Here is a 13,146-nt window from a genome sequence, read left to right on the forward strand (position 1 = left end):
CCCTGCCGACCTATCGCACCCTGGGTATACATCAGAGCGAGGTAATAAACGTTGGAACGATACCTCGTTTCGTCTTTCATTACCTGGAATGGGGACGCCTGCTATATCATCCGTTTGGACGTGCAGCGTGGCCGACCGAAAAATGTCGCAAGCGGCCGTATGAGCACGCATATTGGGCGTACGCACGAAGCAATGCTGCCGATATGTCGTTTCAATTCGTCCAGAAACGGCATTGTATTAGTCTGTACCCACCTTTTAGATTTAGTCTGTGGGAGAGGTGGGATAGGGTTAGGGGGAGGGTAGGGGTAAAGGTTAGTATATTTAGAAACTTCTGTTGGGATTCTGACTGTCGGGATGCCGCTGTCGGTATTCTGAATGTCTGCATTCTGACTACTAGGATCCCATAACCAGCCCCTCTGGACTGCTGTTCCTTACCCTGTGTAATCTGGATGGACTGTCCCATCTGTCCGTTGCGGCAGTGGGAACCATTAGGGGGTGGGGGTTTGCCCTAACTCCCACTGTGCATATCAGTCGGGATAGACTGTAACACATTATTATATACATTGTGAATCTTCTGCTTATTGGCCAGGTGCATGTTTTGTCGGTGGGAGGTATCGGTAACCCGCTGGGCATTGCCAGTGGTTTGAGAATGAATGCTAAAGTTGCTGAATGTGTAAAAACGCTGCTGTTCAGTACATTTTCACTATAAATTGGTGAATTGTTTGCTTTTTAACTTATATATAGGATTTGTTTTATTCCATATTTCCTTTCAGATTGTTCCTCTCTTTGAAAACCTGCACAGCAGTTCTGCTGGCACTGAAGTCCTCTGCTGCTGCCTGACTGTCGTGGCTGAAATGTTCTGTGCAGCTAGTGCCAGGAATCCCTTGAAAAAGGTTTTGGCGAGGTAAATGGTAGTTTGGGTATCTCTCAGTTTTATTTACAGTCTATTTCACCTTACACATTGTGTAGTCACCCACTTCCTTTGATCGCCAGTGTCTCTAGGACTAGAATTCACATCGGGCTCCTGATTTAATCTAAATTGTGACCATTCAATGACCATCCAGGCGTCGTATGCAACTGCAACCAGTTATCAGCCATTGGGGCAGATGTACTAAGCTCTGGATAGTGATAAATTAAATACAGCCTGTAACATGACAATTAGGAGCTGATTGGCTGGTAGTTTATCACTCTCTAATTTATCACTTTCCAGAGCTTAATACATCTATTGTCTTCTATATAATTATTTTCTGCAGCTGAACAGACCATTCAATTATTTCAGTTCTTATATAAATATTTCATCAAATGCTTTGTTTCACGTTTGCTTCCTTAGATTGCAGTACTATTTTTCAGAGCCATAGCAAAATGTCCTTTTTCTTATATACTGTATTTTCCACTGAATCTACTAATTTCCTCCTGCTATAGACAACAAAATAAAAGGGGACATACCATAGTGAAGTAGGTTTTATCAGAATACACAGCCAAAATATAATTCCTGTGTATTAGGTTTAAGATGGACAGTTGCTTTCAGTAGGCACATTAATCGGGTAGTCTTGTCACGGCAGATAGTTCATCATCATTGTTTATTTATATACTAATTCCTCTAGCTCCTTATATATGACATACATGAGAACAGTCAGCACAACAACAGGTACCTGGGTACAATTCTGAAGAAACTCGGAAACGCGTTAAGGGTGTCCCCAGAGGGAGATTGCACATCTGACTCTCACTACCGATCTACAGATGTGCCCACATACATCTATCCTCCGTGAGCTACAAGTCGCACCAAACATAACTCGGGAGCTCAGTGTGACTTGGTAGCTAGAGCGTCTTCTCGTGCGTCTTTTTACCTTCAAATGCGGACTCCGAAAACATAGAGAACATAGGCATGCTGCATATAATTTTAATCAGCAGAAGCTTGTGCGCATCGTTTTGCAAATAAGACGTATTTGAAGGTAAAAAGACGCACAAATAGATGCTCGGGGCTACTGAGTCACGCTACAGCATGGCGCGACTAGAAGGGCTGTTGATCTCGCTAGGAGGCTAGAATTATGTGTACCCATCTGTACAGGAGACTGTGTGGACAACTTTGAACTTGGTTTCCCACCGGTGATTACTATCAGCCATTGAGTTGTATTATTGCGGTCAGCTCCTTGGATACTATCTACCAGGTTACCATATCCTGAGCCCGGAACTTAGTTATTGCCGGAACCCAGCATCCATTGCCAGCTACACTCGCCAGGTGAGCGGACCGTTCATTTGCGAAGCAGCCCCCTGGCCGCGGCTACAGCGGTGGGATCAACTTTACATTGAACATCATACGGATCCACTGCCCGCGGCTGTAATAGCGGGACCCAGCTTGCACTGTACATCATACCTACTCCCTGGTAGCGGCAACAGCAGTGAGATACGTCTCATATTGAACACCATACAGACCAGGTGAGCAAATGAATTATATACATCAGCTCCCCATTCATGACTAACTGCAGCAGGTCGCTGGGGTAACACACAGGCCAGTCCCCTCCCTTGCACTGACAGAGGTACATTGGGTCAATATTGGAATTTGGCTGACTTGGTGTTCTATGTGTAACTGTATATGGAGCCGCAGTTTACTAAGACTTTGGGAAAGTTCCATTAAAGTTATTGGAGTCCGAATCGGGAATTCACTAGGAATTGCTCCGACTGGATACTTTTCTTGCTTATTGCAGTGCTACAATGATTTATGCACATGCCACTTTGTGACTTAGAAGTACTCCAGAGGCTTGTTCAAATAGAAAATTTTGATTCAAATTTTAAACCACTCTATATTGGATTTTATAGCTGATGGTCTTCTTTTGTGATATGTGATTTATTGAATTTGTTTTTTCTTCTTATGGATACCTATTTAAATCCTCTATGCAATCCTGTCTATACCTTCTAAAATCCTGCCTATACCTTCTAGCAATTGTCGCTATTTAACGCATTGAGTCGCACAAGAAATAAATGCTTTCAGACTTTTGAGTGTGGTTCCAAAGCACAAACAGTTATTATTGAATGTAAAAAAACAGATGGTTACACGCTGTGATCTAAAGACAATTAGCGCAAATAAATCATACAGACCCAAGGAACAGTTGTTACATACGCACGCTCTCTGGACCCAGATACCGGCATCAGTATAGAAACCTCCGTCAACAGCACAGCAAGAAGACTGGCATCCAAGTTTAGAGAGCCCACATACAGTCAGGTGCATAAATATTGGGACATTGACAGAATTTTCATATTTTGGCCTCTATTCAACACCACAATTGATTTGAAATGAAACAAACAAGATGTGCTTGAACTGCAGACTTTCAGATTTAATTTGAGGGTAATTACATCCAAATCAGGTGAACGGTGTAGGAATTACAACGGTTTCTATATGTGCCTTCCCCTTTTTAAGGGGCCAAAAGTAATCGGACAAACTAAACAATCCTAAATCTGACTTTCACTTTTTAATACTTTGTTGCAAATCCTTTGCAGGCAATTACAGCCTGATGTCTGGAACGTATAGACATCACCAGACGCTGGGTTTCATCCCTGGTGATGCTCTGCCAGGCCTCTACTGCAAATGTCTTCAGTTCCTGCTTGTTCTTGGGGCATTTTCCCTTCAGTTTTGTCTTCATCAAGTGAAATGCATGCTCAATCGGATTCAGGTCAGGGGATTGATTTGGCCATTGCATAACATTCCACTTTTTAGCCTTAAAAAACTCTTTGGCTGCTTTTGCAGTATGCTTCGGGTCATTGTCCATCTGCACTGTGAAGCGCCGTCCAGTGAGTTCTGAAGCATTTGACTGAATATGAGCATATAATATTGCCCGAAACACTTCAGAATTCATTCTGCTGCTTTTGTCAGCAGTCACATCATCAATAAATATAAGGGAACCAATTCCATTGGCAGCCATACATGCCCACGCCATGACACTACCACCACCATGCTTCACTGATGAGGTGGTATATTTTGGATCATGAGCAGTTCCTTTCCTTCTCCATACTCTTCTCTTCCCATCACTCTGGTACAAGTTGATCTTTGTCTCATCTGTCCATAGGATGTTGTTCCAGAACTGTAATGGCTTTTTTAGATGTTGTTTAGCAAACTCTAATCTGGTCTTCCTGTTTTTGTGGCTCACCAATGGTTTACATCTTGTCTTTCACTCTTGTGAAGTCTTCTCTTGATTGTTGACTTTGACACATATACACTTACCTCCTGGAGAGTGTTCTTGATTTGGCCAACTGTTGTGAAGGGATTTTTCTTCACCAGGGAAATAATTCTTCTGTCATCCACCACAGTTGTTTTCCGTGGTCTTGTGGGTCTTTTGGTGTTGCTGAGCTCTCCGGAGAGCTCATTCTTTTTAAGAATGTTCCAAACAGTTGATTTGGCCACACCTAATGTTTTTACTATCTCTCTGATGGGTTTGTTTTGATTTTTCAGCCTAATGATGGCTTGCTTCACTGATACTGACAGCTGTTTGGATCTCATATTGAGAGTCGACAGCAGCTGATTCCAAATGCAAATGTCACACCTAGAATCAACTCCAGACCTTTTACCTGCTTAATTGATAATGAAATAACGAAGGAATAGCCCACACCTGTCCATGAAATAGCTTTTGAGTTGATAGTCCCACTACTTTTGGCCCCTTACAAAGTGGGAGGCACATATAGCAACTGATTTGGATGTAATTACCCTCAAATTAAATCTGAAAGTCTGCAGTTAAAGCACATCTTGTTTGTTTAATTTCAAAGCCATTGTGGTGGTGAATAGAGTCCAAAATATGAAAATTCCGTCAATGTCCCAATATTTATGCACCTGACTGTATATATACCCTTACAGAGATAGGCAATACAATAGAACAGTTTGGCATGATTCCATTGGTTCTTCTTCCTGGTTCTTCTGTTAGAGTATAGTTCATAGGTCAATTCGAATGGACACAAACAGCCTCCAACAAACCTTTGTGTCCTTTTTCCCGTTGCATGCTCATCTAAGCTGATAACATTACAGAGTACATTTTAATGTTTTAACTCTCTATAGTCCATAGTTTGCAGACGCATGTTGCGATCTTCTCACCGATGATACCGGAAATCTGTTGAGACAAAGTGGATCAGTACAACACCAAACACGGTCTGCTTACCATGTACTAAACCTTAGATATCAAATTACATTTATTTCACAACATTAATAATTACTGGATGAACCTTGAATATTACACGTTAAAGCTAGGGAAACTTTTATGTAAGTGTGCAGTGTGTAAGTATTGGGGAATTAAGAAAAGACGATAGTTAGCACTGTGCGACTACGTGTTTGTGGAGTACACCATGGTACGTGTTTTGCAGGTATAATAATTTTATATGTTTTGGTGACTGTCTGTATTTATATGGTGAGGACTTTTAACTTCTTTCTATTGCGTGGGAATCGCACGACGCTAAATAATAGCATCGCCGTATGTACTTATAATGGGCGAGATTCACTAAAATTGGCGCTGGGCGGCCAGTCGCAAAAAGGCGTTGCGCAGATTTAATTTTAAACCGATTCTGCCAATTATCCGGCTACGACAGTCTGCATGCAGAATGTTTTATATGTATTTATGAAATTAATATACTAATTTCACTATTGATCACCTTTTTATTTAAAGTAATGTCTTTGTTATTATAATAAATATATTGCTATATACTTTCTATATATTTTTTTCTGTGTCTCGTGGGTCCGATATAGGCGTATTGGTGCTATATCGATATTTTAATATTTTTATATATTTTATTATATTTATATAATATATTTTTTTAACAGAAAGATTTGTATTGATTATTCGATATTGTAAAAACTGACTGTTTCAGGTCGCATGGAGGTTTGTGTAGTTATTACTTTGTGGGTGTTTCACCTGCAGCATAAACAGTTTTCACAAACAATGACTGTGATTTGTATGGAGTATACAGCATGATGAACTTATCTCTAAGCCCTGTAGGCAGCACTAGGCTGAATATATCTATATATGTAATATGTATACCTATATATGTGTATATATAACACAGGGTGACCGGCATCTGGAGGCAAAGAGGAGGATCAGCACAGGAAAAATACTTTGCCTCTGACTTCTGTGCTTTTAGGTGACCCCACTGCAGTGTCACAGTATGATCAACATCATTATTATTACATATTATTTGATAATGTTTCCTGTGAATTACAGCTTGTTAGACAACGTTCCAGATCCATGTAAGACTGATGCGGCCTGTACATTCACCTGCTGTCTGAAGAAGGACATTGCAGTGGAAAACACGGAACATTATAGGAAAGCGGTGGGCAGTTTGGCATCATGCATGGAGAACTTCTGTCTGGGTAATCTCAGAGTGCACTTTACATTACACATTACATGATTTGATGTACACGGTTTATAGTACTTCATAGTACATTGTCCCGTATCACATATAAACACTGAGTTGGACACTTCTATCAAGGTATCCTGGAATGTTATTAGGTAATGCAGCATTTATATTGTAGTGTTATTAATATATAGAGTAAACCAATGTTTGGTAAGTAAGGGTCACCATGCTACTGTTCTGCTACCTTAGACCCTTGGCTCATGTATCCCTTCCACAAAAACTAGAGGCTGTATTAAAGTGAGAGGGTTGCATGGTGACAATAGTGGATAGCATTGCTGTCTAGTGCTGGGATCCACAATTTCCCAAAAGAGGATGTATTAAAGCAAGATGGCCATACTGTGGCCCAGTGGTTAGCATTGCTGTCTCTTAGCACCCGGGTCCACAAATTCCTCAAATTGTATTACAGCAAGAGGATAACATGGTGGCACAGTGGTTACCATTGCTGTCTCATAGCACTACATATATAGGAATTCATATTCCTAAGAGAGAATGTATTAAAGCAAGACGGCAATATAGTGACACATAGGTTAGCATTGCTGCCTCCTAGTGCTGCGATCACAGGTTCGATCTTGGGGCCTGATTCCGAGCCGGATGCTCTTTGAGAGCGCTCGCTCTGAATCAGGGCGTCCTTTTTTTTTTTTTCTTAAAGATGGCCTCCTGGCCGCTTGCATAGCTGTTGGTGACCACTCACAGCTTATGCGAGCGGCCAGGTGATGGTTGCGATGGTCAAGACCATCGGGCTTGCGACGAGACCCTTGTGGTAGGGTCTCGTGGCCGCAAGCCCAAGTGGACTTCCTGCTCTAATAGAGCAGGAAGTCCACCTACTGACATCACAAGTGATGCCAGTAGGGCCGCCCACAAACGGCAGGCGTTCCTTCGAGAACGCTTCCGTTTGTGTAGCCACCCCCCCCGCCCCGCCTACAAAACGGGGTGATTTGTCAATCAACATCGACAGCCGCACCTTTTGTAGTGATTCCTGGAGTGAGAGAATTTCTCTCGCGCTCCGGGGCTCGCGCATGCGCACGCCGGAGCTGGCTCCGACGTGCTCATGCGCAGTGGGGGACCATCAAGCCGCTTGTGAGCGCTGTGCGCTCGCGAGTTGGTCTGAATCAGGCCCTTGGTACGGAGATGAGCATAATTTATAGATGCAACAGATTTGGGCAATTCATTGCTCAGGAATGATCAGATACAACACTGCTTTTAATATGAAAAATATTGGAAGAGAGGTAAAAGCACAACTGACCCAAAGAGACAATCTTGTTAGTTTTGTCGTCCATGTATTTTCTGTTCATAAACTACCATCTTTCTATTACCCCCTTCTGGCAAATAGAGAACTTCAAGTAGTGATAGCTGTAAGTGTACGAAAGTTAACACAACTCAAATGTGTTTTCCTTTCAGGAAGCTTCTGCGTCATCAATTTGTTAGCAGATGGTGAGTACCTAATAATTTAATGACTGTTCTTTCTATTATTATAATATACTGAGAGAGATCTGAAGATGACGCACTCAGGGCTAGAGGAATCGCACAACTATAGCAGCATGAACAGTCACCGTTTCAGTGTTTATTCACACTGTGTTCAGGATCATAAATATGTAACAACATAGAACTTATATACAGTGCATCCGGAAAGTATTCACAACGCTTCACTTTTTCCACATTACAGCCTTATTCCAAAATGGAATAAATTCATTTTTGTCCTCAAAAATACCCCATAATGACAATGTGTAAAAAGTTTTTTTTTGCGTTATTTGCAAATTTAATAAAAAAAGAAATTGCGTAAACAAAAGTATTCACAACCTTTGCTCAATTATTTGTTGATGCACCATTGGCAGCAATTACAACCTCAAGTCTTTTTGAATATGATGCCACAAGCTTGGCACACCTATATTTGGGCTCTTTGCAGCACCTCTCAAGCTCCATTAGGTTGGATGGGAAGCGACGGTGCACAGCCATTTTCTGATCTCTCCAGAGATGTTCAATTCAATTCAAGTCTGGGCTCTGGCTGGGTCACTCAAGGACATTCACAGAGTTGTCCTGAAGCCACTCCTTTGATATCTTGGCTGTGTGCTTAGGGTCGTTGTCCTACTAAAAGATGAACCGTCGCCCCAGTCTGAGGTCAAGAGCACTCTGGAGCAGGTTTTCATCCAGGATATGTCTGTACATTGCTGCATTCATCTTTCCCTTTATCCTGACTAGTCTCCCAGTTCCTGCTGCTGAAAAACATTCCCACAGCATGATGCTGCCACCACCATGCTTCAGTGTAGGGATGGTATTGGCCTGGTGATGAGCAGTGCCTGGTTTCCTCCAAACATAACGCCTGGCATTCAAGCCAAAGAGTTCAATCTTTGTCTCATCAGTCCAGAGAATTTTGTCTCTCATGGTCTGAGAGTCCTTCAAGTGCATTTTTGCAAACTCCAGGTGGGCTGCCATGTGCTTTTTACTAAGGAGCGGCTTCCGTCTGGCCACTCGAATATACCGGCCTGATTGCTGCAGAGATGGTAGTCCTTCTGGAAGGTTCTCCTCTCTCCACAGAGGAATGCTGTAGCTCTGTCAGAGTGACCATCGGGTTCTTTGTCCCATCCCTGACTAGGGCCCTTCTCCCCCGATCGCTCATTTTAGATGGCCGGCCAACTCTAGGAAGAGTCCTGGTGGTTCCGAACTTCTTCCATATACGGATAATGGAGGCTACTGTGCTCATTGGGACCTTCAAAGCAGCAGATATTTTTCTGTACCCTTCTCCAGATTTGTGCCTCGATACAATCCTGTCTCTGAGTTATACAGACAATTCCTTGGACTTCATGCTTGGTTTGGGCTCTGACATGCACTGTCAAGTGTGGGACCTTATATAGACAGGTGTATGCCTTTCAAAATCATGTCCAATCAACTGAATTTACCACAAGTGGTCTCCAATTAATCTGTAGGAACATCTCAAGGATGATCAGTGGAAACAGGATGCACCTGAGCTCAATTTTCAGCTTCATGGCAAAGGCTGTGAATACTTATGTACATGTGATTTCTTAAGGTGCATACACACGTAACGATTTTTTGAACGATTTAACTATAACGACGTCGTTATCGTTCAAAAAATCATTGTTTCTGAGTTATAACGATGAACGATAATCGTTCATGCACGTTCCCGTTTGTAGTTCATCGTCCATTTCTGACTGAGCAACTTAACGATTTTCATTAAGGGAAGGAACATTTGTCGTTCATCGTTCAAAAAAGTAAAAAAAAAATCGTTCATCACACTTCAAAATATCGTTCACTTTTTCAAAGGAAAAACCGAACGAAAATCGATCACTAACAAAATCGTTACGTATGTATGCATTAGTGTTTTGTTTTTTGTTTTTTTATTAAATGTGCAAAAATCTTAAACTTTTTACACGTTGTCATTATGGGGTATTGTGCATAGAATTTTGAGGACAAAAATGAATTTATTCTATTTTGGAATAAGGCTGTAACATAACAAAATGTGGAAAAAGTGAAGCATTGTGAATACTTTACGGATGCACTATAACAAGTGGACACCATGTATGTTCCGGAAGCAGGGTACAGGACCCAGCCGACTGCGCTGAATGAGGATGTCCACCTGGGCACTATAAACAACCCATCACCATAGTTGAAATATACAAGAACTGTAAACACAGGCATATTACTTGTAAAATCTGTACCAGAGCTGTGCTATAAGACCATATGTACATGACTATTAACAATAGAGAAATAACAATAGAAATATAAAAGCACATCCCATAGACTTATATGAAATATGCTGGTCCTAAAAATATAATGAACACAACGGCAAGAACAATACTATAGTGAAAGATCCAAACATATATAATAAGCAAGAAAGTGTTTGTCTATTTGTCCTTTATGCCTGGCCAGAGTTTTGTACCTAGCTCCACCAACCCATGGTCACTCGGCCGGCCGAAGGGATCGCAGATGATCCGATGCTGCGTCCTTTGACGCATCATGGATCAGTAATGCATGCAGGAGGCGTGACACCTCCTACTGCATTTCCATATTACAGCTATCGCAGCTGCTAACATATCCGTCCGCAGATGAATCACACCCTCTGTTCTGCAGTCATTTCTGAGACTCAAGTGATTTTGGAACGTATACTGATTTCTGTTCTGTAAGTCAGTCTGCTCCTGATATGCCTCATTCCAAACAGTATGATAATACGCCTGCCCGCGCTGTCATTTACTCCTAATGTGCATAGATATCCAGGTTATAGGCAAGGACAATGTAAAAAAAAAAATGAAGGCTGCAGGTGTACTTCAGGGTCCGGTCTTCAACCCAGGCAGCGGCGGGTATCCCAGCTAGTATTACATAACTATACTTTTAGAACAGCCCTATATGGATAACATAGTAGAAAATCATTATATAAAACATCCGAGTACATCAAGGTGCTTTATCCAGCGTGTCTCGCGTCATAGTAATAACTTGACACTGTCACCCCCGTGTCGTAATGGTGGAATATAGACAGTCATTCTACACTTTAGGCTAGATGAGTTGTGACCAGCTCTGGGAAAATTACGCGCTACTGATTGCAAACTAGAAACCGTATTGAGCGCTGTGGTGCAAGGCCATATGTTCTTTATATTTTCTCTCACTTGTTCCAATATAGGGAAGACCACAGGGGCATAAAATTTGGTATTTTACATAATTACTATTACTCATAAGGTGGTGATTAATACGTTCTGGCCGAATGTGGATGGCAAAAAGTTTTGCCAGTAATGAGATAACGGCAGGTTGTCCAGGAACATTTTAATGCAGCCAATTTTCTTAACCAAAAAGTTTTTCGAAATAGTATTCCTGCGGCCAGAGATATTTGTCTTAACTAAAATATCATGTAAAATACGGCAGTTAGAGTAACACGACATGAGTCTATAGGGGCCTATCCATTAGTAGATGTTTTTCTGAACGATGAAAGACAAAAGATATCTATTGAAAATTCCGGTGGCTGTGCTAATAACGTTCGTCGTTTACCGCATATAAACTGCCTGATATTGCTAATGTCGGGCAGCGATATGTGATAATTGACCAACATGTTGTGGAGAGGAAAGATGCAATTTATCGGCTGCGGGAGTGCGCATCTGTCATCGTTCAGGGCCTATCCATTAGCAGATATAATGAACGATATATCGTTCAATCGTTCAATTTATTTGCTAATGGATAGGCCCCTTATATGTGACAAATGAAATTCAGTATCTGATAGAATAAGTGGCCAAAGCTTTTTTTTAGATTCTATATTATTACAGGGTGAGTGAGTATTATACGCTTCATATATCCTAGCATTACTATGTTTGTTCTGTCCTAAAGTTAGGGTGCTTGTTATGGATAATTTTTTTCAGCAATTATTATCCAGAGAGTGCTCGGAGGTTACTAAGAGTCCCATCCAAATGCTGACTGTTGTCTATAAGTTATACTGTATCTGCTCATCACAGAACACTGTAGTCACTAGAACCTGGCTCTATCTCCTGAGCATTGCTGGTTGTGTTAGTTTGGACAGATCTATATACAGTACTTGGCAGATCTATATAAAACTGATAATTGTGACTAATAGGGGAGCTTAATGAATTTTTTTTTTATAATTTTGTTAACCTGAATATCAGCCATAACAATATTATTTCCCCTTCAAGGCATCATCCTGCATGTTTAATTATGTTCACGTTTAGGTTGAATCCAATTAGCCGTGGTAAAATCTTGGTTCACCGTGGCTTGACTTAATGCGCATACAGCACAGTAATTTAGTTTACCCCTGCATATGCTCGCTTCCACTTAACACGCGATTCAATTGTGAAAGTCTTATCCCGGCGGTCATGTGCCAATTCTCTATTATGTGAAGTGTGGAGAAAAATGAGGAAATCCTGTACCTCCAAAATAGTGCAAACTAATATTGGATTACAGTGTAGATGTCTATTAGTATTGTGGCTCTTAAAAGATGTCAAGTGGCTGATTATTTTGAATTTTTTTTTTATGTTTATTCAAGAATAAACACATCATACAAAGGCAATAAATGACATGGTATAGGGACAACATGATTCATTAAATAAATAAAAAAAAATCTAACATCGTCATGGGAGAGAATAAGGTAGGAGATGGCAACGCTGACTAAAACGGGGAAGAATCCTTATCTATCACCTCCATGTTATATCAGTTGGTCCGTCTCACAGCTTTCTTCAGTGTCCCAATCTGATAGTGGTAAGTTAAGCAAATATGGAGCCAGATCTCAAAGCATGTCTGTGCTCTAGATTCCGCATCAAGAGATCATCCAATGCAATCCATCTGCAATAGATATGCAAGGAGTGGAAGCATTAGTATTAGAGAAATAGGTCCCTTCTTGATTCATTAGGATAAAATAATATTTTCTTCAGGGTCCATAGGGCTCCACAAGGAGACAATGTGGTGTAGGTGGGACCTTGGAGGACCGGATACCAACAGCAAAGCTTTTCAATCCTAGGATGCTCCTGTCCTTCCCCCTATACCTCTCCTACAGCCTGAGGGCAACTGGTGTCCGGCAGGAGCTGGGTCACCATTTTTAACAGTGGGGCAGCCCAAGCTTTTTTTTTTATGATTTATTTTTTATTTCTAGTATTTTAAAACTGAGCAGCAGCAAAAGACTGTCCCTTGGACATCTGCGCTGCTGCTCCATCACCCCTCTGCGGCGCCGTGACACCAAGCCCCGTCTAGGTTCTCCCGACGGGGTTCTTGGGGGGGGGGGGGCACTAGCTAGCAAGCTTCCCGGACCCTAGACTG

General features: G+C 41.5%; 1 protein-coding gene across 1 annotated transcript in view; it reads left to right on the plus strand.

Moving 5' to 3' along the window:
* Positions 1-13,146, plus strand: part of THADA (THADA armadillo repeat containing) — a 732,316-nt gene that overhangs the window by 12,990 nt on the left and 706,180 nt on the right. The window contains 3 exon segments of the mRNA XM_088477279.1: positions 774-904; positions 6,195-6,343; positions 7,786-7,818. Of these exon segments, the coding sequence (XP_088333405.1) occupies positions 774-904; positions 6,195-6,343; positions 7,786-7,818 (313 nt within the window).

The sequence above is a fragment of the Taudactylus pleione genome, unplaced genomic scaffold (genome assembly GCF_031769625.1).
Source record: "Taudactylus pleione unplaced genomic scaffold, aTauple2 ptg000201l, whole genome shotgun sequence".
In the NCBI taxonomy this organism is placed as follows: domain Eukaryota; kingdom Metazoa; phylum Chordata; class Amphibia; order Anura; family Myobatrachidae; genus Taudactylus; species Taudactylus pleione.